This window comes from Moschus berezovskii, chromosome 17 (genome assembly GCF_049115385.1).
Source record: "Moschus berezovskii isolate FMDL1 chromosome 17, NW_MosBer_1.0, whole genome shotgun sequence".
NCBI lineage: Eukaryota > Metazoa > Chordata > Mammalia > Artiodactyla > Moschidae > Moschus > Moschus berezovskii.
This window is the reverse complement of record NC_142476.1, coordinates 40,736,444-40,762,173: the sequence shown is the minus strand read 5'-3', so window position 1 is coordinate 40,762,173 and position 25,730 is coordinate 40,736,444. Positions and strand designations below refer to the sequence as shown.

The 25,730-nt window shown below is 50.0% G+C and overlaps 1 protein-coding gene across 10 annotated transcripts; it reads left to right on the top strand.

Moving 5' to 3' along the window:
* Positions 1 to 25,506, top strand: C17H1orf159 (chromosome 17 C1orf159 homolog). 10 transcript variants are annotated; one of them, XM_088845361.1, is made up of 10 exons: positions 16 to 397; positions 16,514 to 16,620; positions 16,713 to 16,801; positions 18,308 to 18,383; positions 20,490 to 20,576; positions 20,877 to 20,942; positions 22,354 to 22,488; positions 23,110 to 23,135; positions 23,249 to 23,279; positions 24,342 to 25,506. In XM_088845361.1, exons 3-10 carry the CDS (start codon positions 16,730 to 16,732, stop codon positions 24,437 to 24,439), a joined length of 591 nt encoding a protein of 196 aa, XP_088701487.1. In that variant the 5' UTR covers positions 16 to 397; positions 16,514 to 16,620; positions 16,713 to 16,729; the 3' UTR covers positions 24,440 to 25,506. The 10 variants fall into 10 exon arrangements, with proteins under 10 accessions (XP_088701491.1, XP_088701487.1, XP_088701486.1 ...); XM_088845360.1 differs by having other exon boundaries at positions 17 to 397; positions 14,377 to 16,620; XM_088845363.1 differs by lacking the exon at positions 16 to 397 and adding an exon at positions 478 to 1,589.
* The last annotated feature ends 224 nt before the right edge of the window (positions 25,507 to 25,730 follow it).

Genomic DNA, 25,730 nt, shown 5'->3' with positions numbered 1-25,730 from the left:
AGGATGAGATGGTTCTATGGCATCACCGTCTTGATGGACATGACTTTGAATCAGCTCCGGGAGTTGGTGATGGATAGAGAAGCCTGGCGTGCTGCAGTCCATGGGATCGAAAAGAGTCGGATACGACTCAGCGACCGAACCGAACTAAACTGAACTGATCAGGGCCCTAGACTACACTTCCCAGGTCGCTCTGCGTGCACCTTTAGATCTCGAGAGAACTCCGGGCAGTCATCCATTGGGCGGTTATAGCGCAGACCTCTGGGAGGTGTAGTTTTGGGCTCGGAGCCACGCTCCCTGGCGCTCTGGCTCGGGTGGCGGAGAGACTACAAGTCCCAGGGGGCACAACGCAACGCCTGGAGGGCGGGGGGTACGAAAGAGGAACTCGAAGGGCGCGGGGGTGAGTGAGGGGCCAGGGGGGCGGGCGCGCGGGGGCGGGCCAGGGGCTGGGGCGGCCCTCAGGGTGCGGCCCCCCGGCAAGGCTGCAGTGGCGGGGTGGGGCGGTGGCACGGGGTTCGGTCGCTTTGCTCCTCCGCGGCCCGCGCCCCCGTCACCGGTTCTGGACGCCTCCGCCGCGCGGGAGGGCCAGCGAGTGGGTTTATCGCCCCTAGAGTGTCCACTGTGGCTCAGGGGGGTCTGTGTGCGTTGTCATCAGGACGATTTAATTGACGCTTAGTTTCCTTTTATTTGATACCGGGGTTCGGACGCGCGTCTCACGGCGTTTCAAGGCGCAGCGTTCGGGGTAACGCGCTCCTCGGTTGTTCCCGAGCGCCCAGGTGGCCCTTTTGTCCTGTTCCCGGGCCCCCGTGGCGCCAGGGGTAGAGCTGGGTCCCTTCCTTCTCCACTTCTCCCAGCACCCCCACAGCAGTCTGTGTTAGCCGGAATCTGAACCGCCACAGTGATCTCACCAGCTCCTCGGAGGAAATAAAATCCGGGTTTTCCGGAAAGTTTCTCCCGGCACATGCGCGCCCCACCCCGCCCCGGGCGCTCCTCCCAAAGGCGGAGCGGCAGCGCCTCGAGAGGTCACCGGCACCCTGAGGGCGCTGCCGCCTCTCCTGTATTGCCCAGTTCCGCGAGGTAAGCTGTGATTTGTCCGGTAATTCACTTGAAGAACGGCCTCTGGTCACCGCATCACTGAGAATCCTGCGTCCCCAAGACCAAGGACTCCCTCCAGCGAGTCTCCAGGGGTCCTCCGGCAGCACCGTCTCGGCGCTGCTGAGGCCACAGAGCGTGTCAGCAGCCTGGAGTGTTTTCTGTACGGCTGTCAGATCGGTAACTGCACTGATGATCCTCCGTGAGCGCGGGGGGGTTTTCGGAACGGGCAGCATGTGAACGAGAAGTCTGTGTTCTCATTCTGTCCTGAGAGCCAAGTTCCGCCTCGGTGCCCTTTGCTTGCTGAAACGCTTATGAGCGGTGGGCTCACTGAGGAGCTGGAGATCCAGCGGGAGAAGCAAAAACAAAGATCAGCAACGTCAACTTGGAAGCGGATGGCCCCCTGCCCCTCTCCACTCTCCAGCCACAGCCGCGGGGAAGGTTGGCGAAGCGTGCATTCCCACCGTGATCCCCTGGGCAGAGCCTCCTGTTGGAAAGGCGTACGTGAGGTTTTCTGGCCAGCACCCAAACCCAGTTGATTGTTGTTGTTGTTTGGTAGCTCAGTCGTAGCCGATTATTTGTAATCCCATGAACTGCAGCACACTAGGCTTCTCTGTGCATCACTATCTCCCTGAGTTTGCTCAAACACATTTCCATTAGGTCAGTGATGCCATCCAACCATCTCATCCTCTGTTATCCCCTTCTCTTGCCCTCAGCTTTTCCCAGCATCAGGAAATTGATGGGCCAGAATAATTCCCCCTGGATACCTGAAGTGTTACTTGTTCAGAAATCACAGTGACTTCTTCCTTGAAACCAATTCCTCTAAGGAAAAATGAGTTGTGAAAGAAAACATGGTACAATTTAAATTCTCACCAAATTTTTAATTACCTTGAAGAAGTTTGTGTACCCAATTCCTTAGCTTTTTGGCTTTTTCAAAATTGAAAATGAATTACAATTATTCAGTTCATGATTAAGTATAATTCACATAAGTGAGGTGCAGAGATTCAGTTTGACCAATTTTGACAAATGTATACAGCTGTGTAGCAGGCACATCGTGGTGATAGAGGGCGCTTCTGTCATCCCTAAAGCTTCCCTCGTGTCGCGTCTTCTGGATGGTCAGGTGGAAGCCCTGATCCCCATGTGATGGTGTCTGCAGCTGGGCCCTTGGGGGTGTTCAGGGTAAGGTGGGACCCACAAGGGGATCAATATCCTGGCAACAGGAGGAACACAGTTGCTCACACACCAAGGAAGGGCCTGGAGGATCTTGAGAAGGAAACCTTCTGCAGTCCAGAAAGGGCCTCATCAAACCCAGATCTGCCAGCACCTGGATCTTGGGCCTCCCAGACCTAGTTCTGTGAGAAGCAGCATCTTGTCTACGCTACCCTGGGCTGACTGAGACTTCCTAAGCCTTCCCAAACCTGCCTCCCAGAAGCAAACACAGTTCTGACTTCTGTCACATTCCTTTGTTGTGCCATGTTAGACCTTGTGGTCTGTGGAGTGGCCTTGGTTGTCCTCAGCATGATACCTGTCCCTGGAGGGTACTTGGGTGGGTTCCTGGCATTGCCTTGGGTGACAGAATTGTGCACATTCTTCCATGTGTTTTCTGTGGGCATGAGACTGCCGTGTGGGCCTGGTGGGCAGAGGTGTTTGCTTGTGTCTTCTATTTGCATGTGCCTGAACATTGATGCTGGACCTGTGGCGCCCACTCAAGGCATCTGAGCAGGTCCTTTAGGTCTCTGGATACAAACCGAGACAGGTGTGTGTGTGTGTGTGTGTATGCTCAGTCATGTCCAACTCTTTATGATCTCATGGACTGTAGCTTGCCAGGCTCCTCCATCCATGGGATTTCCCAGGCAAACTACTGGAGCAGGTTGCCATTTCCTGCTCTGGGGGATCTTCCCAACCCAGGGATTGAACCCACAGTTGTTAGGTTTCCTACATTGGCAGGCAGATTGTTTACCACTAGTGCCACCTGGGAAGCCCTGGCTCAGTCGATAAAGAATCTGCCTATAATGCAGGAGACTGGGGGTTAATACAGATAGATATTACCTTCCATTGTTTGAACTTGCCTATTCACATTAGTAATGGTGTCTTTTTAAAATTAACTTAAAATCTTTTGGAGCAGTTTTAGATTTACAGAAAAGTTGCAAATCGGGGCATGTTTGTGAAAGCTAAAACACGACAGTGCTCCATTACTGTTCCCGGCACTCCAGGCTGCAGGTCACACGCTGCCCCAGGGTCCTCTTTCTGCCCTGGATCCCATCCAGGATCCTACCTTTTCGTGGCCTTGACAGCTATGAGGTGGACTCCTCAGGTGTCTGTAGCGTGTCCCTGATTTGGGGTTTGTCTGCTGTGTTTTCTTCTGGTTGGACAGGGGTTGTGGGTTTTTGGAAAGAGGTGGCCCTCTTGTCACATCACATCAGGGCAGCTGATGTTTGCACGACATCATGGGGGCTGTCGGCCTGGTCACCTGGCTCAGGTGGTGTCTGCCAAGGAGAGTTGCTCCTTGTCCTGTTTTCTGGTCTCTTTGGCAGCCGCGCAGGGAGAGGCAGCCCACCCTGCTGGGGGTGGGAGCTAAGCTCAGGGAAGACCCACCATGTGATCTGGAATACCATGAGGGGGATGGACTTGTGGGTGTGTGTCTGCACTCTGGAGGGGACCCAGCTCCATGCTGTTTGTCTGGCTGCTCACCTGTTCCAGCCTTGGCCACCAGGACGTCATCAACCCCCAGCTCCTACTTTTAAGAACTTCCTCCCTTTCTCACACTGCCAACCACCCCAGCTTCTCTTCCTCTTGTGTTCCTGCCACAGTTACTAGTTCATTTCATTGGAGAGTGGGCTTTAGAGACCAGGAACCAGGCAGTGGTTTGTGGGCATTGCTGCTGGGGTCATTGCTTGTAGTCCTCTTAGCAGATAGGTGAGTATATACCTGTTCACCTGTGTGTCTGTAACCTGTAATCTGTAACAAAAGTGCTTATGTGTAACCTTCTCACCACCATTGCCGTCGTTTTCTTATTTGTCCCACCCCAGTGTATTTAGAAAGCAGTTTCAGAATTGTTCACCGATATACCTCCCCACCTTGAGAAACAAAATTATCAACTTTAGTACCACATTTTATATTCTGTTTCTTCTTATCATTGGTCTTAACAGTTTCCAAAGAGTGTTTCCTGAACGCTCTCATCCTGCCCCCTCCTGTGCATTAGTGTCTTACGTTGTGATGCAGTGAGATTCGGTGGGCACAGTCTGCTTTCCATCCTGACATCCCTGGTGGGTGTTGTTGATTTTTTTTTGCGTATATTAAAGTATACTCTAAAAAAATAAATAAATAAAGTATACTCTATGATGTAACTTTCTGTGGGTTTTGGCAAATGCACAGAGTGTATATCTACCATAACTGTATTTTAATGAACAAAAGTGTTTGATATTGTTGAAGTTCATTTTATCAGTTGTTTTTCTTTTTTGGTTCATGCTTTCTGTGTTCTATTTAAAAGTCTTTGCCTAACGAAAAACCATGGGCTTCCTAGGTGGTGCTCATGGTAAACAACAGGTCTGCCGATATAGGTAGACAGAAAAGACATGGGTTTGATCCCTGGGTCGGGAAGATCCCCTGGAGGAGAGCATGGCAACCCACTCCAGTATTCTTGCCTGGAGAACCCCATGGACAGAGGAGCCTGGCGGGCTGTATCCATAGGGTCACACAGAGTCAGACACAGCTGAAGCGGCTGAGCATGCATGCACACAACCAAAAGCCACAAAAATAATCTCCTGTAATTTCTTGTAGAAAGTTAATAGATTCAGTTTTGTGTTTAGGTCTGTGTTGTTCAGTTGCTCAGTTGTGTCCTCTTTGCCACTGCAAAACCCAGTTTGGACTGAAGGCCAAAAACCAGTCCTTCCTGTCCTTCACCATCTCCCAGAGCTTGCTCAAACTTCCGTTCATTGAGTCGGTGATTCCGTCCAACCATCTCGTCCTCTGTGGTCCCCTTCTCCTCCTACCTTCAATCTTTCCCAGCATCAGGGTCTTTTCCAGTGAGTTGGCTCTCCGCATCAGGTGGTCTGTGAGCCATCTCTAATTAATTTTTCGTATGCTGTGAGCCTAGTTTCACTGTTTTTGGCTGCGGTAGGTTTTCGTTTTGGGGCAGGCTAACCTAGTTGTGGCAAGCGGGGTGCGCGAGCTTCTCATTGCAGTGGCGGAGCACAGGCTCTAGGGGCTGCAAGCTTCAGTAGTTGTGGCTTGTGGGCTCTAGGGTGCAGGCTCTGTAGTGTGATACTGGGCCCAGAGATTGAACCTATGTCTTCTGCATTGGCAGGTTTATTTTTAACCACAGGACCACTAAGGAAGTCCTAGGTTCACTTTTTATTCCATGTGAGTAACCAGCTGTCCAGCACCATTTGTTGAAAAAATTTTCCTTTCCCCATTGAATTGCTTTGGCACCTTGTCACAAATCATTTGATCGTTTTTGTGAGGGTCAGTTTCTGTTACACTAATCTCTGTTCATCAGTCCACCCTGTCTTGTGACATTTCCTCAAAAAAAGCCTGCTGTAATTTTGTTTGGGATTATATAAAATATTGGATCAATTTGGGGAGAAGTTAATCCTAATAATATTGAGTCTTGTAGTTCATTCACATGGATTAATGGAGATATCATACATATGTGTGTGTGTGTGTTTGTGCCGATATATATGTATACCATTATAGTATATCTTTCCATTATTTGGATCTTGAACTTCTCTCAGCAGTATTTTGTACTTTTCTGTGTACAGCTGTTACACGTTTTTTATTAAATTTATTCCCACCAATAGATTGTTTTTGTATGCTGTTGTGAATGATATTAATATTTAAGTTTCATTTTCCAATCACTTGTTGCCAGTGTATAGAAATAACAATTGATTTTGCATTTTCACTTTATATTCTTGGAACATTGCTGAATTCACCTACAAATCATAGTAGGTTTTTAAAATTTCCTAGAATTTCCCATATGAACAATCATGCTGTGAGCACAGAGGCAGGATCACTCCTGTTTCTAATCCTTGTGGCTTCTGCTTTGTTCTCTGCCGTTACTGCTCTGGCTTGAGCCACAGGGCAGTGTTGACAAGACCTGCAGAGGCTGAGTGTCCTCGGCCTCATCTCGGTCAGCCTGTCATGAGCTGTGGGTTGTTTGGGGAGGTCTTTCTTCATGCTGAGGGTATCTCCTTCTGTTTTCAGTTTATTGAGTGTTATTATGAATGGGCCTGAAATTTTGTCAAATGCTTGTTTTGCATCTGCTAAAATGGTTATATTTAGTAGAACCCCTTTATTCTGTTAAAGTGGTTGATTACTGGTTTTGATGTAAAGTCAATCTTATGTTCCTGGAAGAAACTTGTTCGGTCGTGTTTTGTCACCTTTCAGTATTTGCTGAATGCAAGCATGCAGTTTGCTAATGTTTTGTTAAGAGTTTGGGGGTCTGTGTTCATGAGGGATGTTAGTCTGCTTTTTTCCCCTTGTGATGTTTTTGTCTGGATTTCTGTCTGGTTTTGCTGGTCTGGGTCTGAGTCCTGCTTGCTGGGCTTATAACCGAGTTGGAACAGATGCCTTCCCCTCAGCTTTCTGAAGGGCTTTGTGTAGTATAGGCATTAATTCTTCCTTAATTTTTTGATAGACTTCACCATTGAAGCCATCTAGGTTCATTGCATTTTTTGCAGGAAGTTTTAATGTTATTAATTCAGTTTCTTTTTTAAAAATATTTATTGATTTTGGGCTGTGCTCGATCTTTGTTGCTGCTCGTGGGCTTTCTCTCGTTGTGGCAAGCGGTGGCTACTGTGTCATTATAGAGCAAGGGCTCCTCAGTGAGGTGGCTTCTCTTGGAGAGCATGGGCTCCAGTCATGCAGACCCAGTAGTTGCAGTGCATGGGCTCAATTGCTCCGCGGCATGTGGGCTCTTCCCAGACCAAGGATCAAACCAGTGTCCCTTGCATTGCAAGGTGAATTCTTAACCACTGGACCACCAGAAAAGCTCCCAATTTCTTTAATGTATGTAAGATTGTTCAGATTTTCTTCTTCATCTTGTGTCATTTTTGTTAATTTGTGTATTTAAATGAATTTGCTCATTTCCTCTAGGTTGTTGAATATATTGGCATAAAGTTGTTTATAGTATTGACTGATGGTCCCACCAGGTTTGTAGTATTCGTAGTGATGCCTGCCTGCTTTTTAATTTCTATGTAGATAATTCGCATTGGTTTTTTTTATTATTCATGCTAGAGGTTTATCAATTTTATTAATCTTTTCAAAGAACCAACTTTTGACTTGGCTTACTTTCTCTAATTTTTGTTCATTTTTTGTTTCATTCATTTCCACTCTTGTTATTTCCCTTTATCTGCCTGATATGGTTTAATTCACTCTTCTTTTTCTCTCTTCTTAGATGGAAGTATAGATGAATGATTTTATACTTCTCTTTTCTTATACAGGCATTAAAAACCACAAATTTCTATCTAAGCACTGCTCTAGTTTCCTACACAAAATCTGATAGGTAGCACCTTATCTTTTTGTTAAAAATACTTGAAATTTTCTTTTGTTTGATCCATGAGTAATTTAGAAGTCTATTGTTTCATTTACAAATATTTGGAGATTTTCTGAGTATCTTTTGTTATTGATTTATAATTACACTTAGAGAATATATTCTGTATGATTTTTACCCTTTGAATTTGTTGACACTTGTCTTATGGTCTAGCATATGGTCTGTTAGTGAATATTTTGCTTGCACTTAAGAATGTGTATTATACTTTTGTTGAGTGTCATATTCTATACTTGTAAGTTAAGTTGAGTCAGTTTCTCTGTCTACTCATCCAATCAGTTATTGAAAGAGGGATAGTAAAGTTTCCGATCACAGTTGTGGATCTGTTTTTTTCCTTTTAGTTCTGTCAACTTCATGTATTTGGAAGGTTTTATTGAGTGAATACAAATCAATACAAGAACATTGATTTATCTTCTTGATGAATTTACTGTGTTATTGTTGTGAAAGGTCGCTCTCTTCTCTAAGGCAGTTATCTTCTTGAAGTCTGCTTTGTCTGGTATCAGTATATTGGCATGAGTGTTTTATGCTCAGTAATTGTATAGACTATCTTTTCCATCTTGTGCTTTCAACATTCTGTGTCTTTATGTTTTAAGATTTTTTTTTTTTAATATTTGCTTCTTTTTAAATTTTATTTTTCAATGAAACAAAGATGAATATTTTTAATGATAAAAAGTACAGTTCACAAAGAAGATAGACATCATAAAACCATTTGATATGTAACAGCAAAGGAACAAAGATATATAAAGCAAAAATCAGAAGAAATATAAGGGAAAAAAATATAATCATAGAGAGACATTAACATTTCTCTGAGAATATTTTATCAAGTGCAGAAAAAATAAGAATAGGAGCATCTTGAATGATGTCATTAATAATTTAAATATAATAGATTTCTACTTATATTAATTTATATTAATCTTATATCCTACATAAAATATTTAAAATTTTATATCTCATACATTATTAGATGTCCATAGGATATTTAGAAAAACTGGCAAAAAGATAAACATTACTAAATTTCAAAATGTAGAATTCTTTTTTTGTGTGATTCAGTTATACATAAACATGTATTATTTTTTATATTTTCCATTGTAGGTTATTACAAGATATTAACGCTAGTTCCCCATGCTGTACAGCAAACCTTTGTTGCTTGTCGCATATCTATTTTTAAAATTAGAAGCCTAGCAATCTATTCATACTAAGTTAAACAAGTGGAATCAAACTGTCATAATTTTTTTTAGTTAGGCAAAAATTCATAAGTTTTCTAAAGTATGTATATTATGCATATTATTTATATATATATCTATACAAGAGTCAAACTTGTCTCTTATGAAGCACATATCATTTGGTCTTGCTTTTTTATTCAATCTGACAATCTCTATTTAAAAAAAATAACTTTAATAACTATCATTTATGAGGCACTTTATATGTATTATGTATTTTCATTTTTTCTAGATATTTTATTGCAGTAAAATATACATAATATGAAATTTACCATTTTAACCATTTTAAAGTCTGTAGCCTATAACATTAAGAATTTTTATGATATTGTGCAACACTTAGCACCATCTGCCTCTAGAACTTTCCATCTTCCCAAACTGAAACTCTATCCCCATTAAACACTAACTCCCATCCCTCTCGCCCAGCCCCTGGCCCCCACCCTCCTACTTTTTGTCAGTGTGGATTTGATGACCCTGGTGACCTCATATAAGTGGAATCATACATTATTTGTCCTCTCGTGACTGGGTCATTTTACTTTTTATTGTGTCACCCGTGTTATAGCACCTGTCAGAATTCCTCCTGTATAAGGCTGAATGATATTCCATTGTGTGGATAGGCCACGTTTGTTCATTCATTCATTGATGGATATCTGGGTTGTTTCTACCCTTTGTGTGTGTGTGTGGCTATTGTGAATAATGCTGCTGTGAACACCAATGTACAAATGTCTCTTAAAGACCCTGTTTTTAATTCTTTTGCGTGTGTAATCACAAGTGTAATTGCTGGATCATATGGTAATTCTGTGTTTTATTTGAGAAACTGCCCTGCCCTTTTCTACAGCAGCTGCACCACTTAACATTTCCCCCAGCAACGGAAAAGGTGGTGGAAATTTCTCCACATTGGTTTTTCTGGGTATTTTTGATAGCAGCCATCCTCATGTTTGTGGAGTAGTATATTTGCTGCATTTCCCTAGTGGTTAGTAGTGTTAATCTCTACTTTTTGATGGAGTATTTAGTCCATTTACATTTAGTATGATTATTAGAGTGTTTGGGTTTAAGTCTACCACCTTCATGTGTGATTTCTGTTTTTCCATCTGTTTCTCTATTCCTCCTTTCCTGCCTTTTATTTGGTGAATCCAAGTTTTTAAAAATTTTGTTTGATCTTTATTGATGTTTTAGTTCTGCCCTTTTATGTTACTTATTTAGGGGTTCCTGTAGAGGTTTAATTTGTCATGGTCTACCTTAAAAATTAATCCTATACTTCACAAACAATGTGAGATCTGTATACAGAGGGTCCCAGTGACCACCTTCTACTTCTTGTAATCTTGGAGGCATGTTTTACTTCTTGTGCTAGAAAATTCTACAACACAATTTTTATCTTTAGCTAATATTCTTTAAAAAGAGGTGTATTAGATTTAATTTTTAAAGTCTCAGATGCCTTTGTTTACTACATTGAGAATTTCTGAGTCCAGTAGCTAAGACTGTGCTCCCCCTGCCGAGGATCTGGGATCGATCCCTGGTCAGGGAATTAAAGTTCTACAAGTCTCTCTGTGCAGCCAAAATAAAAGAGAATTTCTGTAGAACTGCACCATCCTTGGCCAGGCATGCTAAATGTATTAGTTGAACATTGTAAAACAAGCAGTGCCCACTGGCTTCAGGAGAAACCTTTGGACCCCAGTTCAGTGTGGTGGGTAGATAGATGCTCTGGGACCAGGCCTGGCTGGTCCTCACCCTGCCATGTACTCGCCAGGTGGTCTTGTGCAAGCCCGTTTTCCCCTCTTTAAAAGGAGTCTATTGTAGGCATTGTTGGAAGGGTCGAATGGGTTAATATGAGTGAAGAACTCAGAGTGGTGCTTGGCACACAGCAAGTGCTGTGTGATTGCTGTTCTTGCTGTGGTTACACAGTGAGCAGGTTCACATCCCTTGGAGATCCAGGATCTGCAGCAAAAAGAGACTGTGACAAACCCCTAAGTTGTGAAAATACATATCATAGGAGAATAAACCTCAGATGATTAATTTGATCATCCTTCAGGGAATGTTTTAGAGATGAAAGGGGCTACTAAAGTAATGTCAGTGTAACTTACTATTTTAAATTAATCTTTTTGCAACTGGATTCACGCTCTTAAATGAGAATAGTGTTTGGGCGTCCATCCCCCGTTTGTTTCCCTGGGGCTGACTCCTGCCCAGTGTAGACAAGACCGTCGTGGCCCAGCAGTTCTCTCCACGTGCCCTGTTGCTGACCAGGGGCAGCACATTGGAAACAGCCTCTGTGCCCACCACTGGATTTTTGAATAAAAAATCCATGCAGTGCAGTTAGTTGTTTTCAGGGTAGAAGAATTAGCTCCAACAAAGCGACTCTCCCTCAGGTGGCAGTTATCAACCAAGAACAAGCTATGGGAAGCAGCTGCCTGAGGACACCTGAGGAGGGACTTGGCAGGCAGGTTCTGAGGGCAGCTTAAAAGAGGAAGTGGCCGGCCCAGAGTGTTTCCTGTTTGTACGTCTTAACTTTGAGGGCAGTGCATTTGCAGCGGTGGGGTGGGGTGGTTAGAACTCTGGTGAAAAGACCACGCTCTTCCTTGTTAGACAGGGGGAGGAGCTGGGCAGATGGAGCTGCTTCAGAGTAAGAGAATTCCCAGAAAAAGGAATTCTGCAAATAAATTCTGCTCCGATTTCTGGCCAAGTCCTGAACCAGGCACACACAGGGCAGGTGGGAAGCCACCTCAACTAAGAGTGAGGCTACCGTTTATCACAGCATTGATGGTGATGGTTTCCTTTTTGAATCTAATGAAATTAATTACCTACTAAATCATAACCATAAGCTCTCTTCCCTTGCTTCCCTGTAGCTCTGTAAAGAATCAGCCTGCACTGCAGGAGACCCGGGCTTGATTCCTGGGTCGGGAAGATCCCCTGGAGAAGGAGATGGCAACCCACTCCAATATTCTTGCCTGGAGAATCCCATGAACAGAGGAGCCTGGCAGGCTACAGTCCATGGGGTCGCAAGAGTCAGACACGACTTAGCGACTAAACCACTACCACCAAATCAAAAACATTCCTCTCCTCAGAGGAATGTAATTGAATTCAGAGTCTCTGCAACATAACAGATTGCAGAGTCTTTTCAATCCGAAGTTACTCCACATACAAAGAGCCCGGGTGCTGTGAACCATCCTCAAGGGAAAATACAATCAACAGACTGTCATCATGTAATGACTCAGGTGTTGGGTGATCAGACAAGCACTTCAAAGCCAACGGAGTAACTGTGTTCAGTGACGTAAAGGAAAATACACTTCTAGTGAACAAAAACATAGGAAATCTCAGCAGAGGGATAGAAAATGTTTTTTAAAACCAGCCAAATGGAAATTTTAGAATTGAAAAATATAACACTTGAACTAAAACACTCACTGAATGGGCATAATAGACTGGAAAGGACAAGAAGTAGTCAGATGGGGGAAAGCAAGAGGAGCCTTAGGGACTCAGAAGACAGCGACAAGTGTGAAATGCACAGTGACTGTGGAGCCCAGAGGGTAGGCGAGACGCACGGTGGGGCAGGAGAAGTGCTTGAAAAACAGACTCTCTCAGTATGGTGAAAAACATAGATTTATAGATTAAAGAAGCTCAGGGAGTCTCAAACCGGGTGAATATGACTAAAACCACACCTGGGCACATCATTTTTAAGGTACTGAACACTTTAAGATTCACTTTAAAAATCTTGAAAGCAGCCAGAGAAAAACAACAGATTACATACACACAGTGCTGCAAACACTGGGAACTTATCATCAGAAGGCCAGTGGAGTACTGGAAGAAGGATAGTCAACCTCCCAGCAGCATGTGCTAAATACAGATATTTTCAGAAAAAGGAATGCTGATAGAATTTGTTGTCATCATCTGTGTACTGTCAGAAATGCTAAAGGAAGTTTTTCCTGGCTGAAGGTAAATGATATGAGAGTGAAACTGAGATCTTTATGAGTGAGTGATGAGCATCAAAAAGAGTAAATACCTGGGGGAACGTCTTTTTTAAAGTATGTATTTAGGGACTTCCCTGGCAGTCCAGTGATTAAGATTCCACACTGCCTATGTAGGGAGCACTAGGTCAATGCCAGATCGGATAACTAAGATCCTGCCTGCCGCATGACTCACCCCCCGCCCCGCCAAAAACAACAACAACGTGAAATATATATTTAAAGAAAAAAATCAGAATGTGTCTTGAGTTTGTAATGCATGTAGGTGAAATATGCATGATGGCCATCACATGAAGTGCAGTGAGGGGTCCACGGACCTGCAGGTTCTGCCTTGACATGTCATGCTGCAGTGTTCTAAGCAGGCTGTGAAACAGGGTCAGAGCAGCAACCATGAAGTAATGCAGAGACCCATAACTAAAGAACTAGAAGATAAATTGAAAGGGAACTTAAAAAAATATTCAAATAATATAAAAGAAAGCAGGAAAGAGAGAAGCGAAATACTGGAGAGACAAGCAGAAAACAAAACAGTAGCCTTAAACCCAACCATAGTGTCATTATACACTTGCCAAAGCCCAACATGAAAAGTGATACTGTTGTAAACATGGACTTGAGGCAAGAGTGATGTGCCCATGTAGGTTCATCAGAGTACTTCCCTGGGGCAGGATGTTAATAGTGGAAAAGGCTCTGCTTGTGTGGGGGCAGCAGGTGTATGAAACTTACTTCCTGCTTAGTTTAGCGGTGAACCCAAAACTATTCTAAAAAAAAAATCTTTTATGTGTTAAGACAAAGGAACAAGTAGAAAACAAACAATAAAATGGTTCAGTTCAGTTCAGTCACTCAGTCATGTCCGACTCTTTGCGACCCCATGAATGTCAGCACGCCAGGCCTCCCTGTCCATCACCAACTCCCGGAGTTCACCCAAACTCATGTGCATCGAGTTGATAATGCCATCCAGCCATCTCATCCTCTGTCGTCCCCTTCTCCTCCTGCCCCCAATCCTTCCCAGGGTCTTTTCCAATGAGTCAACTCTTTGCATGAGGTGGCCAAAGTATTGGAGTTTCAGCCTCAGCATCAGTCCTTCCAATGAACACCCAGGACTGGTCTCCTTTAGGATGGACTGGTTGGATCTCCTTGCAGTCCAAGGGACTCTCAAGAGTCTTCTCCAACACCACAGTTCAAAAGCATAGACTAAGTCTAACCACAGTGATATTTACATTAAATATTAGTGGACTAAACTCTCCAGTTAAGTTAGAAATGATAAGAATGGGTAATAAGCAAGACCCTATGACATGCTGTCTATGGGAGATTCACTTTAAAAATCATAAGCTGAAAATAAGTGGATGCAAAATGTGTATGTATACAAATAGCACAAGAAGGCTGGAGTGGCTGTACTAATATCAGGTAAAGTAGGTTCAAGATAAGGAGTATTGATTGCCAAAGAAAACCGGAAAATTGTAGTGATAAAGAGGTTGTTTCATCAGAAAAACCTATCAGTTACAAATGCACCCAATTAAGGGAATAATAAGCAATCCCACAATCATAGGCAATCTTAACATCTTTCTCTCACCAGTTGTTAGAACAAAAGACCTAAAGAAATCAGTGAAGACATAGAGGGTCTGAACAGTGCTCCTGGAATCTTGACCTGAGAGTTGTTTAGAGCCACATCCATCAGAAGCAGAACACAGATTCCTTCAAGTGCATGTTCTCTAACATAGACCAAATGCTGTGCCCTGAAACAAGCTTCCAGGAAAAGTAAAGAAGTAAAGCTGCATTTATTTGCATAGGACATGATTATTTATGTAGAAGATGCTAAGAAGTCTGAAAAAGTGCTTAGGATTGAAAAAAGCAAGAACCGTTAGAGAAAAAATGGATGCAGTTAATTTTATGAAAATGAAACATTTGTTCTTCTAAAGAGACCCATAAGAAAATGAAAAGACAAGTCACAGAATGGGAGAAATGTCTGCAGTACACATACTCAGCAAAGGACATGTGAAGGGCTAGCACGTAATAATAGAAAGACAACTCAGCTGAACACGGCGGCCCAGAGATGTGAAAAGACTCATCCAAGAGATGTAAGGTGTGTGAGTGGCCCACAAGCAGGACAGAGGTGCTGACCATATCTAGTTGCAGAAACACAGATGGGAACAGAGGAGAACCGCCGCCCACCTGCCAGTGTGTGATCACGACCTGGTGTGGCCGGAGCAGGTGAGGTGCTCAGAGCTGCGGGGGCTGCATGTGGAGCCATGGCCGGAGAACAGCTGGGCATTAGCTTCCCAGATTTACCTTGACCCATCTCGTCAACCCTTCCAGATGTTGACCCAAAAAGGAAGGCAGGAGACCATGCAGGAACGGGCCCAAGAATGTCCCCAGCAGCGTTAGCCAAAATGCAGAAACAGCCATGTGGCCATTGGCAGGTAGTGGGCAGGGGAAGCGTCCTCACTGTGGATGCCACTGAGTCACGAGAGGGCAAAGTACAGAGGAATTCAAAGATCCCTGTGACCATGCTGATGGACAGGAGCCCAACCCAAGGTGCATGGATTGTGTGGTCCTTGCCCCTGAAATTCCAGGAGACACAGTCCATGTGTACTAGTGGGGTCTGAGGAGGGGCAGCATGGTGTGCACACTATCAGTGGTGTCTGTTAAGCAGACAGAGGTGTCAGCTGAGCTGATTCCTGAATCAAAGGTGGCAGTGTGTGTGTGACACCAGTAGTTGCCACTGAGGGGACTTCACATACTAGAAAGGGGCCAGTACCCCAGGGAAGAGCTGGTGTTTTTAATGGGGGTACTTGACTCCAGACTGGGGGAGCACCATCTGCTCCATCAGCCTAGTCTGAACCCATCACAGAGCGAGCAACAGGACAGACCCCAGCCTGGGCCCCCTGGGCCCTGGGCCAGTGGACGGAGCCACTTGTCATCCCTCAGGCCCAAGTGCGCTCTTTGGGACACATCCTCCCTTGAACCTGAGCTCACCTTCCAGCTGTTTTTATTAAGAGAAAAGTCTTTTTAAAAGTGACTTCTGTGTTTGGGACAGATTATAATTGTGGTTCCCACCTTGCAGAAATTGATTAAAAATCCAACTAACGTTTACTTCCAGGGTTGTGCAGGCTAGTGTGTTTCCCTGGTTACTCTAGAGGTGTGGCAGCATGAGCACTAAATCACCTGGGCTGTCTCGTTTCAAGTGGTTTCTGTGTTAGGAAGTTTACTTGAGGCCAGTGGTCCTATTTTGTCTGTTTGCTCTCTGGACCCACTGCCCGCCAGAAGCTCTTGCCCGGGACTCCCTGTGCCGTCGCCCCAGCTGGAGGTTGCTCACATGCCCTTCTGTGATGACAGCAGGTGGGCAGCTCATGTTCCCCTGAGCGGCTGGGCCCTTCAGAGGCACACCCACCGCCGGACAGTTGTGTCTCTGGGTGAAAATGCTGGAAACTGAATGCAGGTCTTACGAGGACAGGATGAAGTGGCGGGTAGAATGGCCAGCTCCCCGGACCCCTCTGCTCAGGTTCAGCCTCCTTTCTGGGAAGCCACAATGCACGGGTGGCGGAAAGCCAGCGGGAGGGAGTGAGTCTGTTGGATCTTGATCCGGGTGGGCCGAGCCCTGGGGGCTCCTGAAGGGAAGTCTGGTCGGACCCTGAGCCCCAAGGCCAAGGCCCAGACGTGTTTGGCTGTGCTTGACTAGCAGCGGGGCATCACCTGTCCACCTGGATTTTCAGGCTGGGCTCCAGGGTTGTGACACTCTGGAGCCAGCGACCAACCCCCTGATTGCTGATCGAGGGTAGCGAGGGCCTGAATGTCTGCAGCCCACATCCAAGAGGGTCAGGTAAGTGTCCTCTGTCCCAGCCTGCCTCCCTCAACCATGCCCTGCTCTGGCAGGTGGCACCTGCAGCCACATAGCACCCCTCTCTCTCACAGACCCTGCACTCCGGGACATGGCGCTCCAGCGTGCCGTCCTCCTGGCTGGACTCCTGGTGGAAGTTGCTAGCAGATCCTCAGGAACTGTGGTAAGCACCTGTCATGTGTCACGTGGGCCCTTCACCAGGTGGCCTCGCCCTTCCACCTGTGGGCGCCGCTCTTGTCCCAGCCCCAGAGACACTGACTGTACACCCTGTCGGGTGGGGCCTGTGCCTCTGGGTGGGCAGCTGACGCACGGCCCTACCCCTGGCCCCTGCTCCTCTCTGCCTGCTAGACCCTCCTTTCCCTCTGCCCAGCTGGACCTCTTCTTGGAGCTGAAATGGGCTCTCCACAGAGCTGCCCACAGGCACTGGCCAGAGCTAGTGAGATGGACAGAGATGCCCGCTCCAGGTTCAACTCGGCCAGGTCATGACTACCAAGTCAGTGACACAGGCGTGCTGAGCGGTGGTTCCTAGAGGTGCCTGGCCACGTCTGCACATACCCGGCTGCCCATCTCCAGGATGGTGGGCCTTCCGGCCGCTCTGCCTCAGTTGGGTTGGGTGGGACAGGACAGCTGAGCCTCCCTTCTCAGACTTGGCCTGGCCCCCATGGCGCCCTCCATTTCTCGGTCACCCTTAGGCACTCCTCGCCAGTCACGGGCCAGGTCATGGGAAACCTGGGTAAACATGGAGCAGAGCTGCCCGGAACGCCCTCTCGAGGCCCCTCTAACCATCTGGCCTGTGAATGAAGCACCCGCAGCACCCACTCCTGCATGTGGGCCTGGCCAGCATGTTTGCCCCCTGAAGTGCTGCCTGGGGCAAACTTTTCCTCTGTGGGGGCCAAGCTGGGACCCCCCAGGGGGTGTCTGTAGAATTGCAGGAGCATCACTGAGGCGTCCAGGACTGTGGCCTGTTTGGTCGGGAGCGAGGGGCAGACACATCATGAGAACCACCCAGGCCTCTCACCAGGGAGGCCACGGGAGCCTGGGTTTATCTTCCTGAGTCACCACAGTCCAGAAACACGTGTGCTTGCTTTCTTAGCAGCCTCATTTTTTGATTTTCAAAGCCACCAGCTGCAAGTGGTGACTAATAACTTCATGTTTGAAATGCCTGCCCTGTGCCTACCTGTCGCTCACAAGGCGAGAGGTGGCAGCTCTGCCCCTGATCCAAAAGACCCCAAGAAAGGGTGGCAGGGAGGCCCCAAGGGAGGGCAGTGGGCAGTGGAGGAAAGGTCCACCCCTGCCCACTAGGCTGCTCTAGTGCACCCCTGACAGGCTCTCTGAGTCAGCCCGAGGGAGTCTCCTTCCTGCTCTTGGGAGTCTGGGTGCCGGGGAGAGTGCCCCAGCAGGTCCCAGCCAGACACCTCAGTTGTTGATTCAGTCTCGTCGCTTGCCAGACAGCAAGTGCTGTCCCAGGGAGGGTCTGTGCGGTGTGGTCGTGTGTCCTGACCTCTCTCTAGGTCAGCAGGTGCAGTCCCCAGATGCTGACTACAAGAGGCTGCGCCCTGGGTGTGGGGGTGAGCTCTCTGGGAGACCCTCTGTGGACACCACCCTGGGCCTGGCCCACACATGCCACCTGGCCACAAGGCCTGGAAACTCACCGCTGTCTCCCCTCTAGGGTCAGCAGCCTGAGTGCTGTGTGGATGCGGGGGACATCAACGCCACTTGCCCAGGCACTAGCCTGTGTGGCCCAGGTGAGCTTTGGTGTGAACCAGCCTAGGTGGCCTGAGGAAGGAGGGGCTGGGGTGTGGGTAGAGGCAGCAGGGTTGATGGGGCCTCATCTTGAGAGCTGGGGCAGAACCCCAGGAGGACACGGTGGCCTCGTCCTGGGAGGTAGGGGCAGGCAAGACTGCCTGTTCCCCACAGCAAGTTTCAGCTGGGTTGAGACAAGCTGAAGTAAGATAGGAGCAGCAGAGTACACAAATGTTTTACGTGACTCAGGAGGAAAGGAAGCCCCAGACAAGTGGCAGAACCTCAGTACTAACACATCAGATTGAATGAGGAGGTGATTGTGGGCAAGTGACTGAGACAATGGGGCAGCTGAAGGGGATCAAAGGGGATGGTGACAAGGCGCCCCTGAGTCCCATCTCCTTCTGGTTGGGGGAAAGGGGCAGCTCTCGTGGCGTTTGTTCCTGCTTCTGGGAAGAAAAGGGAGGTCAGAGCACCCTTCTGGCACCTGCTGTTTTCTCATTGCCTCACCTCAAAACAATCCCTGTGCCAAAGTGGTGACATATTCTGGTTTCCTTCAGTCCCCACTTGAAACTTTACCTTCAGATAGTGTCACATATTGAAAGCCAAGTTGGTAGCCATGGGGAGATTTGGGTTAGAAGCTGTGGGACAGGAGGTCAGCAAAAGGGAAAGAAAGCAGATGGAACCAGGCAATCAGCGGCTCCCACGCTGCACTGACCCTCAGCCCTGGGACAAGCCATCCCATAGACCACGTCAGAAAGAGGGTTGCGGGTGGGCTCCATCCACAGTAAGGCATCTGCATGTGGGCAGCAGGTGGGGGCAGCATGGAAACCCTTGATACAGCCCGATTCTCTCTGGAACTTTCCAGAAGGCCCGCATGGCAGCAGGTTGCCATGACCTGTTGAGTTGACTGCCCTGAAGGTCACATCTGTTTGCAGGGCTTTGGGAAAAGGCAGTTTTGGTTCTTGGTGATTTCAGGTCAGCAGGTGGGTGAGAAGCAGAAACGTTAGTTTGGAGAGTCAGAGCCAGATTCTGGGGGAGATGGAACTGGATCCAGTCCAGTTTATGGGGGCTGGACCTCAGGGTTGAAGAGCAGGACTGGAGTCTGCTGTCCACCAGCCAGACCAGTCTGCTGCTGAAAGATCACTTCTCTCTACACTCACCCCTTTCCACCAGAGAAAATCACAGTGACACAAATTATCTTAAAAATAAGTCTGTCCTCTTTAAATTAGGCCTTATTGTTTAAGAAGTTTAGCCAAAGCAGTGATTGACCACATAGGCTCTTTTGAAGTCTACTTTGCTGGCCTCTTCACAAGGACTCTCAGATGGGACTTCTGAAGGCCTCTCGAATTCAGGAAGCCAAGCCGAGGACTCACCACCAGACCTCACCTTAGTATCTTTAGGTTGGGATGAATTCCCCCTTCCTGAGTTCCCATATGCTGAGGTTCCTGGCACTGCTGGGCAGTGACCTTCCTTACTCACTGGGAAAGGTGGAGAGCCAGTGAGCCAGGCCCTGGGCTCTTTTCCAGGTGCTGTAAGGCTCCATAAAGTCAACCTTTGCTCCTTAAGTCTGGTCACTAGTCCTGCCCTACACATGCAGCCCAGGGCCTCCTCGTGGTCAGCCACCCTGGCAGTTTTGCCAAGGAGCCCAGTTACCTTAGGGCTGGCCGAGGGAGCCCTCGAGAGTATTGCTGCCTTGGCAACAGGTCTGTGCCCAGGACCCCACATTCCTGGGCCTCCTTGAGACACCTCCCCGAGGTCACCCTCTCCCAAGAAATGCCAAGTGAAGGACAAAGAGTCCACCTGCTTCAGAAGAGAAGCCCGGTTCTTACAAGAAATGAAGGCCTATTCCTAATACTTGTAGATTCCATTCTTATAGAAGCCATTTCGGAGACATCCAGCAAGGGGCCCATGGGGATCCCCAGATAAGAGAAGGCAGGCTGTGGTTCCTGTGGAGGGGCTTCTTTTTCTGAAGTCCATCCAACTTCCAGAATGGGTGAACTAGTGTTCTGGAATAAACATAGTTTTACAAACGCGAAGCATAGCGCTCCCTGAAGGCAGCCAGCTGGTGTGACTATGCTTTGAGCTGCCTCCCGTGTCCCCCGGCACAGGCTGCTATGGGCGTCCGGCCGAGGATGGGAGCGTCAGCTGCATCCAGTGCAGGAATGGAACCCACAACAGCTCCGAGTGCAGAGGCCGTATGTCCTTCCACCCCTCCTCCCCACCCCGTCCTCCTGCCTGCTTCTCACCGGGGGGCCACACCTCCAAGCTCTGCAGGAAAGGGTGGGGATCCGGGTTGTTGTCACCCAACCTTGGCCACTGTCCCCCCAGAGTCCCCTCCCTGAGTCCTCATGTCCCTCAGAGCAGCTGTGGGGCAGGGGCTGCTCTGCCTCCACGGCCACCTCCCTTTCTCATTTCCGGGCCAGAGTTGCATTTGGGCTGCATCTCTGGCTCCCCGGGGGTCCTCCAGCAGCACTGACCGCTGTGCTCCCCCACAGTTGCCGGCCGAGGTGCACAGTTCCCTGTGAACAAGAGCACAGGGATGCCTGGGCGGCAGAGTGTCGGTAAGTTTCTCAGCTCACCACAGCAGTTCTGGGGAGGTGCAGGGCACCAGTGCAGACCCAGTCACCGTGCTGGCCACGGCAGGGCCATGTTCACAGTCAAGGGCAGACTGCACCCCAGCCAAGAGCTCTGCACAGGACCCCTCCCTGCTCACAGAGCAGAGCCCGTGGTCTGGAGGCTTTATCAGCTTTGAAGTCAGGGTCTGGGGTTGATTCAAAAGGGTGGGTGTGGCTGGGGTCACTTGGCATGGGCCCCCACATGCCTCTGAACAGGCTGTACATCTTAACCTTTTGCCTTGCTCATAGCCACCACCCCGCCCAAGCCCCCCAGTCCCTGGGAGCCCAAGACGTATGGTTCTCCACGATGGGAGGACGTCCTGAGGAACCCCAGCCCTGTCCCTGGGGGCTCCTCTAGGACGTAGTTCTCTGAGGAGACTATAGATGCTGTACGCAGAGAGAAGGGCCCACTACGCCACCTGATCCTCAGGGCAGACACAGGAGCCACCTCCTGGGCACTCTGGACCCCAGCCTGCTCCTGCTGCCACGCGTCCCATCATACCTGAGACACCCCCAGAGCCACAGAGTGGCCAGGCCATGGGGGTGTGGTACTCAGGCCACCCGAGGCCACTGCAGTTAGGGAGCAGGACTTGCCCTGGGCCTGGGGTTGATTCAGGAGGATTAGTGAGGCCACCTCTTCTGAGGTGTTGGGGTCGTGGTGGGAGTTATGATCGTCCAGACTCTGGTCCTTCAGCAGAGGACATGTTAACCTGGATCAAGGGTTCAGGCCTTTCCTGCGAGTTCAGAACTGGAAGCAAGTAGCCTTGTGCTGTTGTAGACTGAACAGCAGTGTTAGGGCAGGTGGGCACAGACAGCCCCTCCTCTTGCGATATGGGGCTGGGCCCTGCAGCAGAGGGTGGTAGGTAAGGCCCATGCAGTCAGTGTTGAGCCCATTTCCTTTGTGGCAAATCTAGGCCAGTTTAGCTGGAAGTCGTCCCTCCTGAGGCTCCAGTGTGGCCGTAGCTGGCCTCCTGCCTACATGTCAGGGTCAGAAGGGCGCTTGCCACGGGCTTCTGAACGCTGAGTACCCCTGCTCGGCATCAGTCTGCTGGCTGTCCTGATCCTGTGGAGGTGGAGATGGCTGGTGTCCTGGTGCTGGGAAGGCCACCCAGGTGACAGTTGACAGGCTGCAGTGTGCCAGAGCTGTGGGGCCCTGAATGGGTGCTGAGTGATGAGGAGGGGATGGGGAGCTTGGGCTGGGGACACTGGACCTCTCGACAGCCCACCCCCTGAGAACTCCCCAGCTGATGCCTGGGGAGTCCGCTGAGTGCAGGGGAGGCCCACACCTCTGCATGCAGGACCCTCAGCCCTGCAGGAGCCCAGATGTACACACCGCCAGCCCTCACCTTGCTTGCAGGGGGCCCTCAGGTGGCCGCCTCCCTCTTCCTGGGGACGTTTCTCATCAGCTCGGGCCTCATCCTCTCCGTGGCTGCGTTCTTCTACCTCAAGCGAGCCAGCAAGCTGCCCAAGGTCTTCTATGGCAGAAACAAAGGTACCCCCTCCTGCCAGGGGTCCCAGGGGAACACCATGAGGCAGGGCCGAGATGCCAGTGTCTGAGGGGAAAGCCTCATCTCGGGCAGCCTGGCGGGGACTGGGTTGTCACATGGCTCTCATGTCAGGATGTGGGGGTCACGTCCTAGGAATGCTCTGTGTGGATGTCGTGGGGTCTCAGTGTGAAGGGTGACAGTGGCAGACACTCTGCAGACTGGCTTATCTGCTCCATGGAGATGGCAGGATGCTGGAGAGGGGAGGGGGTGGCCTGATTCAGGGCAATGAGGGGACACCAACCCAAGTGCAGGGGCAGGCTGAGGGCACCCACAGGCACAGGAGTGGGGACTGGAGTGAGCTGGATCTGGGGACCCTGTGCAGGCTTGTGGACCCCCAGGCTGAGGGATGCATGGACACCTGCCTAGGCTGAGAGGACTCCTGCCAGGCTGATGGTCCCTCAATACCTGTTTAGGCTGAGGGGACACGTCCTAAGCTGAGGCTCCCCCAGGCTATGCCCCCCAAGGCTGAGGGCTCCCCAGGCTGAGGCTTTCTTAGGCTGCGCGCCTCCCCTGCCAGGCTGAGGCAGCTCTGTGGCCTCCAGGTGATACCTGTGCTCTCCCCGCAGCTCCCGCCCTGCAGCCTGGCGAAGCCGTAAGTACCCAATGGGCAGGCGGAGGCCCTGTGTCTGTACATCTGGGTGTCTGTCCGTCTGGGCTGGTGGTCGTCCTGCCCACCGTTCTCACTGTGCCTTTTCCTCTTTCAAGGCCATGATGATTCCCCCACCTCAGTCCTCAGGTATGTCAGCTCCTCCTACCCCGCATCCTTTCGGGTGCCTTGTCTCTGGTGAAAATTTCCCTTTTATTCCTCAGATGCTCAACATGTCAAGGGTTCCCAGTGTGGGTCCAGAGTCACCTCTGCCACCCTCTGCCCTTCTCCAGGACCCAGCTCTGCCCGAGCCAGGAGCTGGTGCCTGGCACAGGCTCTCCCGTGGCCCCTGCAGGGTGATGGGCACTTTAGTTTGACCGTGTCAGCTGTGTCACGGTTGATGCCGTGAGCAGAGAGGTCACAGCCACAAGCCACAGAGCAGGCATCACCCTCCTCCCCAGACTGTTCCTGCCACCATGCAGAGATCTGGAGTGGGGACAGGTGGGGACGTCCTCCTTTGGGGGACAGAGAAGTTACTCTGTCAAGGCTCGATCTGCTCTATCCAGTGAAACACACATCTCATTTCTCCTGAGCGGCGCCGTGTCCAAGCACAGGTACCTGTGTTGTCTCCCGCGATGGCCATAACAAAGTCTGCAAATCAGGGCTCGAGAGGACAGAAGTGTCTTCTCTCACAGTCCTGGAGGCCAGAAGTCCAGGTGTGGGCAGGGCCACTCCTTCCAGAGGCTCTGGGGTGGGTCCCTCCTGCCTCTTCTGACCTCTGGGTTTATAGGTGTCCCTCTGGCCACTGCCCCACCTTCCACTGGCTTCTTCCCTCTGGGTCTCCTGCTCTCTGCCTCCCTCTCATGAGGACACTGGTCACTGGATTTAGGGCCCATCAGATAATCACATCTGCCAAGACCATTTCTCTAAGTGAGGTCACATCCCCAGCTTCTGAGCCTTAGGACAGGTACACTGCAGGGGGCCACCATCCACCCTATACCACATCACCACCTGTGCCTTTGTGTTTCAGGAGAGCTAGACCCTTGCCCTGGCCAAGGGGTTCCAGGTTTCCAGGAGTTGGAGCTCAGTGGGCTTCCTTCCCTATTCCCCTGTGGATGCCCACCCCCACTCCTGTGAGCCCCAGGGAAGCCCGCTGCCCTCCTGCCACGTCAGGCCCTGCTCTGACCCCGCCTGTCTCTGACTCTATTTCAGTGCGGAAACCGCGCTACGTCCGGCGTGAGCGACCCTTGGACAGGGATGTGGGCCCCACCACTGTCTCCTCGGTGGAGGCCCGGGTGAGCAACGTCTGACCCCAAGGTCCACCCACAGCTCCACGCACCGCAGAGGAGGGGCCCCCATGCACAAAGGCTGGGCGCTGCCCAGCGAGGCCTCAGGATGGGCCCAGGCACGGCCCTGGCTTGGCTCGTCTGATTCCAGCCACATATGCAGAGGGGGAGCCGCCCACCTGCAGGCCTTCCTCACCACATGTGGCATTCAGTGTGACCAGCCTGGGGCATCACTCCAGCCTCTGCCCCTGAGCCCAGGTGGGGAGCCAGGCACGTGGGGTCTGGGCCCCATGGGAGAGACAGCCTGCAGGACCCCGGGTGCTCCTCCGCCCTGGATCCCATGGTGAGCAGTGAGGCCTAGGCCTTTAAGGTTCCAGCTGCATCCACATGGAGGTGGGACAGGTCTGGGGACCGCCTGCCCACCCCAGGCTCAGGCACCACAGGCTGTACTGCATTGCTGCCCAGTCCCAGGAGCTTCAGGACCGAGTTGCTTGGCTTCCTGCTGACTCCTGTCTGTGTTTAAGCAGAAACACACTTTGTACAGAAGTCCAAGAGGCACGCTGCCCTCATCTGAGCCCTGCCTTGGCCCCAGGCGCTACAGGTCCTCATCCACCTGGGGATGGACACTGGCCTAAAACTGCTGGAGATCAAGGCCCCCCAGGGACGTGTCCACCCAGGGCCACATTTACCTGTGACTGCTTCGTGGAAGCCCAGACTGGCTCATCACGCCAGTCTCCCAAGGACCTCGCTGGCTGGCAGTCCTGTCTGGCTGTCCCCACCCTGAGGTATCAGCCAAGGTTCCCGTGGAGATGGGAGTGTTGGGGCACCTGCTGCATGAGGGTGGAGTGTGGCCTGACCTCCCCAGAATCTCTGTTGGGACTGCTGTCTCCTCCTTTGGGATCTGGTCCGAGTCTGTGCCGCCCGAGGCAGGGCCTGTGTGGCCAGCCTCCTACCTTCTGCACGGTGATTCCCACTGGAGTCTTTGCAGTTTCTGGACATGAGCTCGGTCACCAGGACATGAACGTATGACTGGCTGGTGGCCATGAGGGGCAGCCACCTGAAATTAGCGTCAATAAACCACTCAGGCCTTTCTTACTGCCCCAAGGTTCCCTGTTCCTCAGCAAGGAGGAAGCCTCTCACGGGAGATGGGGAGCCCCCGATGAGGACCCAGACCACTGCCCTGCAGGCAGACCCCAGCCCTGAGAATGTTAGCCATGGGAGAAGGGGGCTTGTCCCAAGTGGCCTTGTGTAAGTAGGACACCCCAGTGGCTCCCAGTATCAGGACTGAGATAGGAAAGCATGTGGGTGCCTCTTA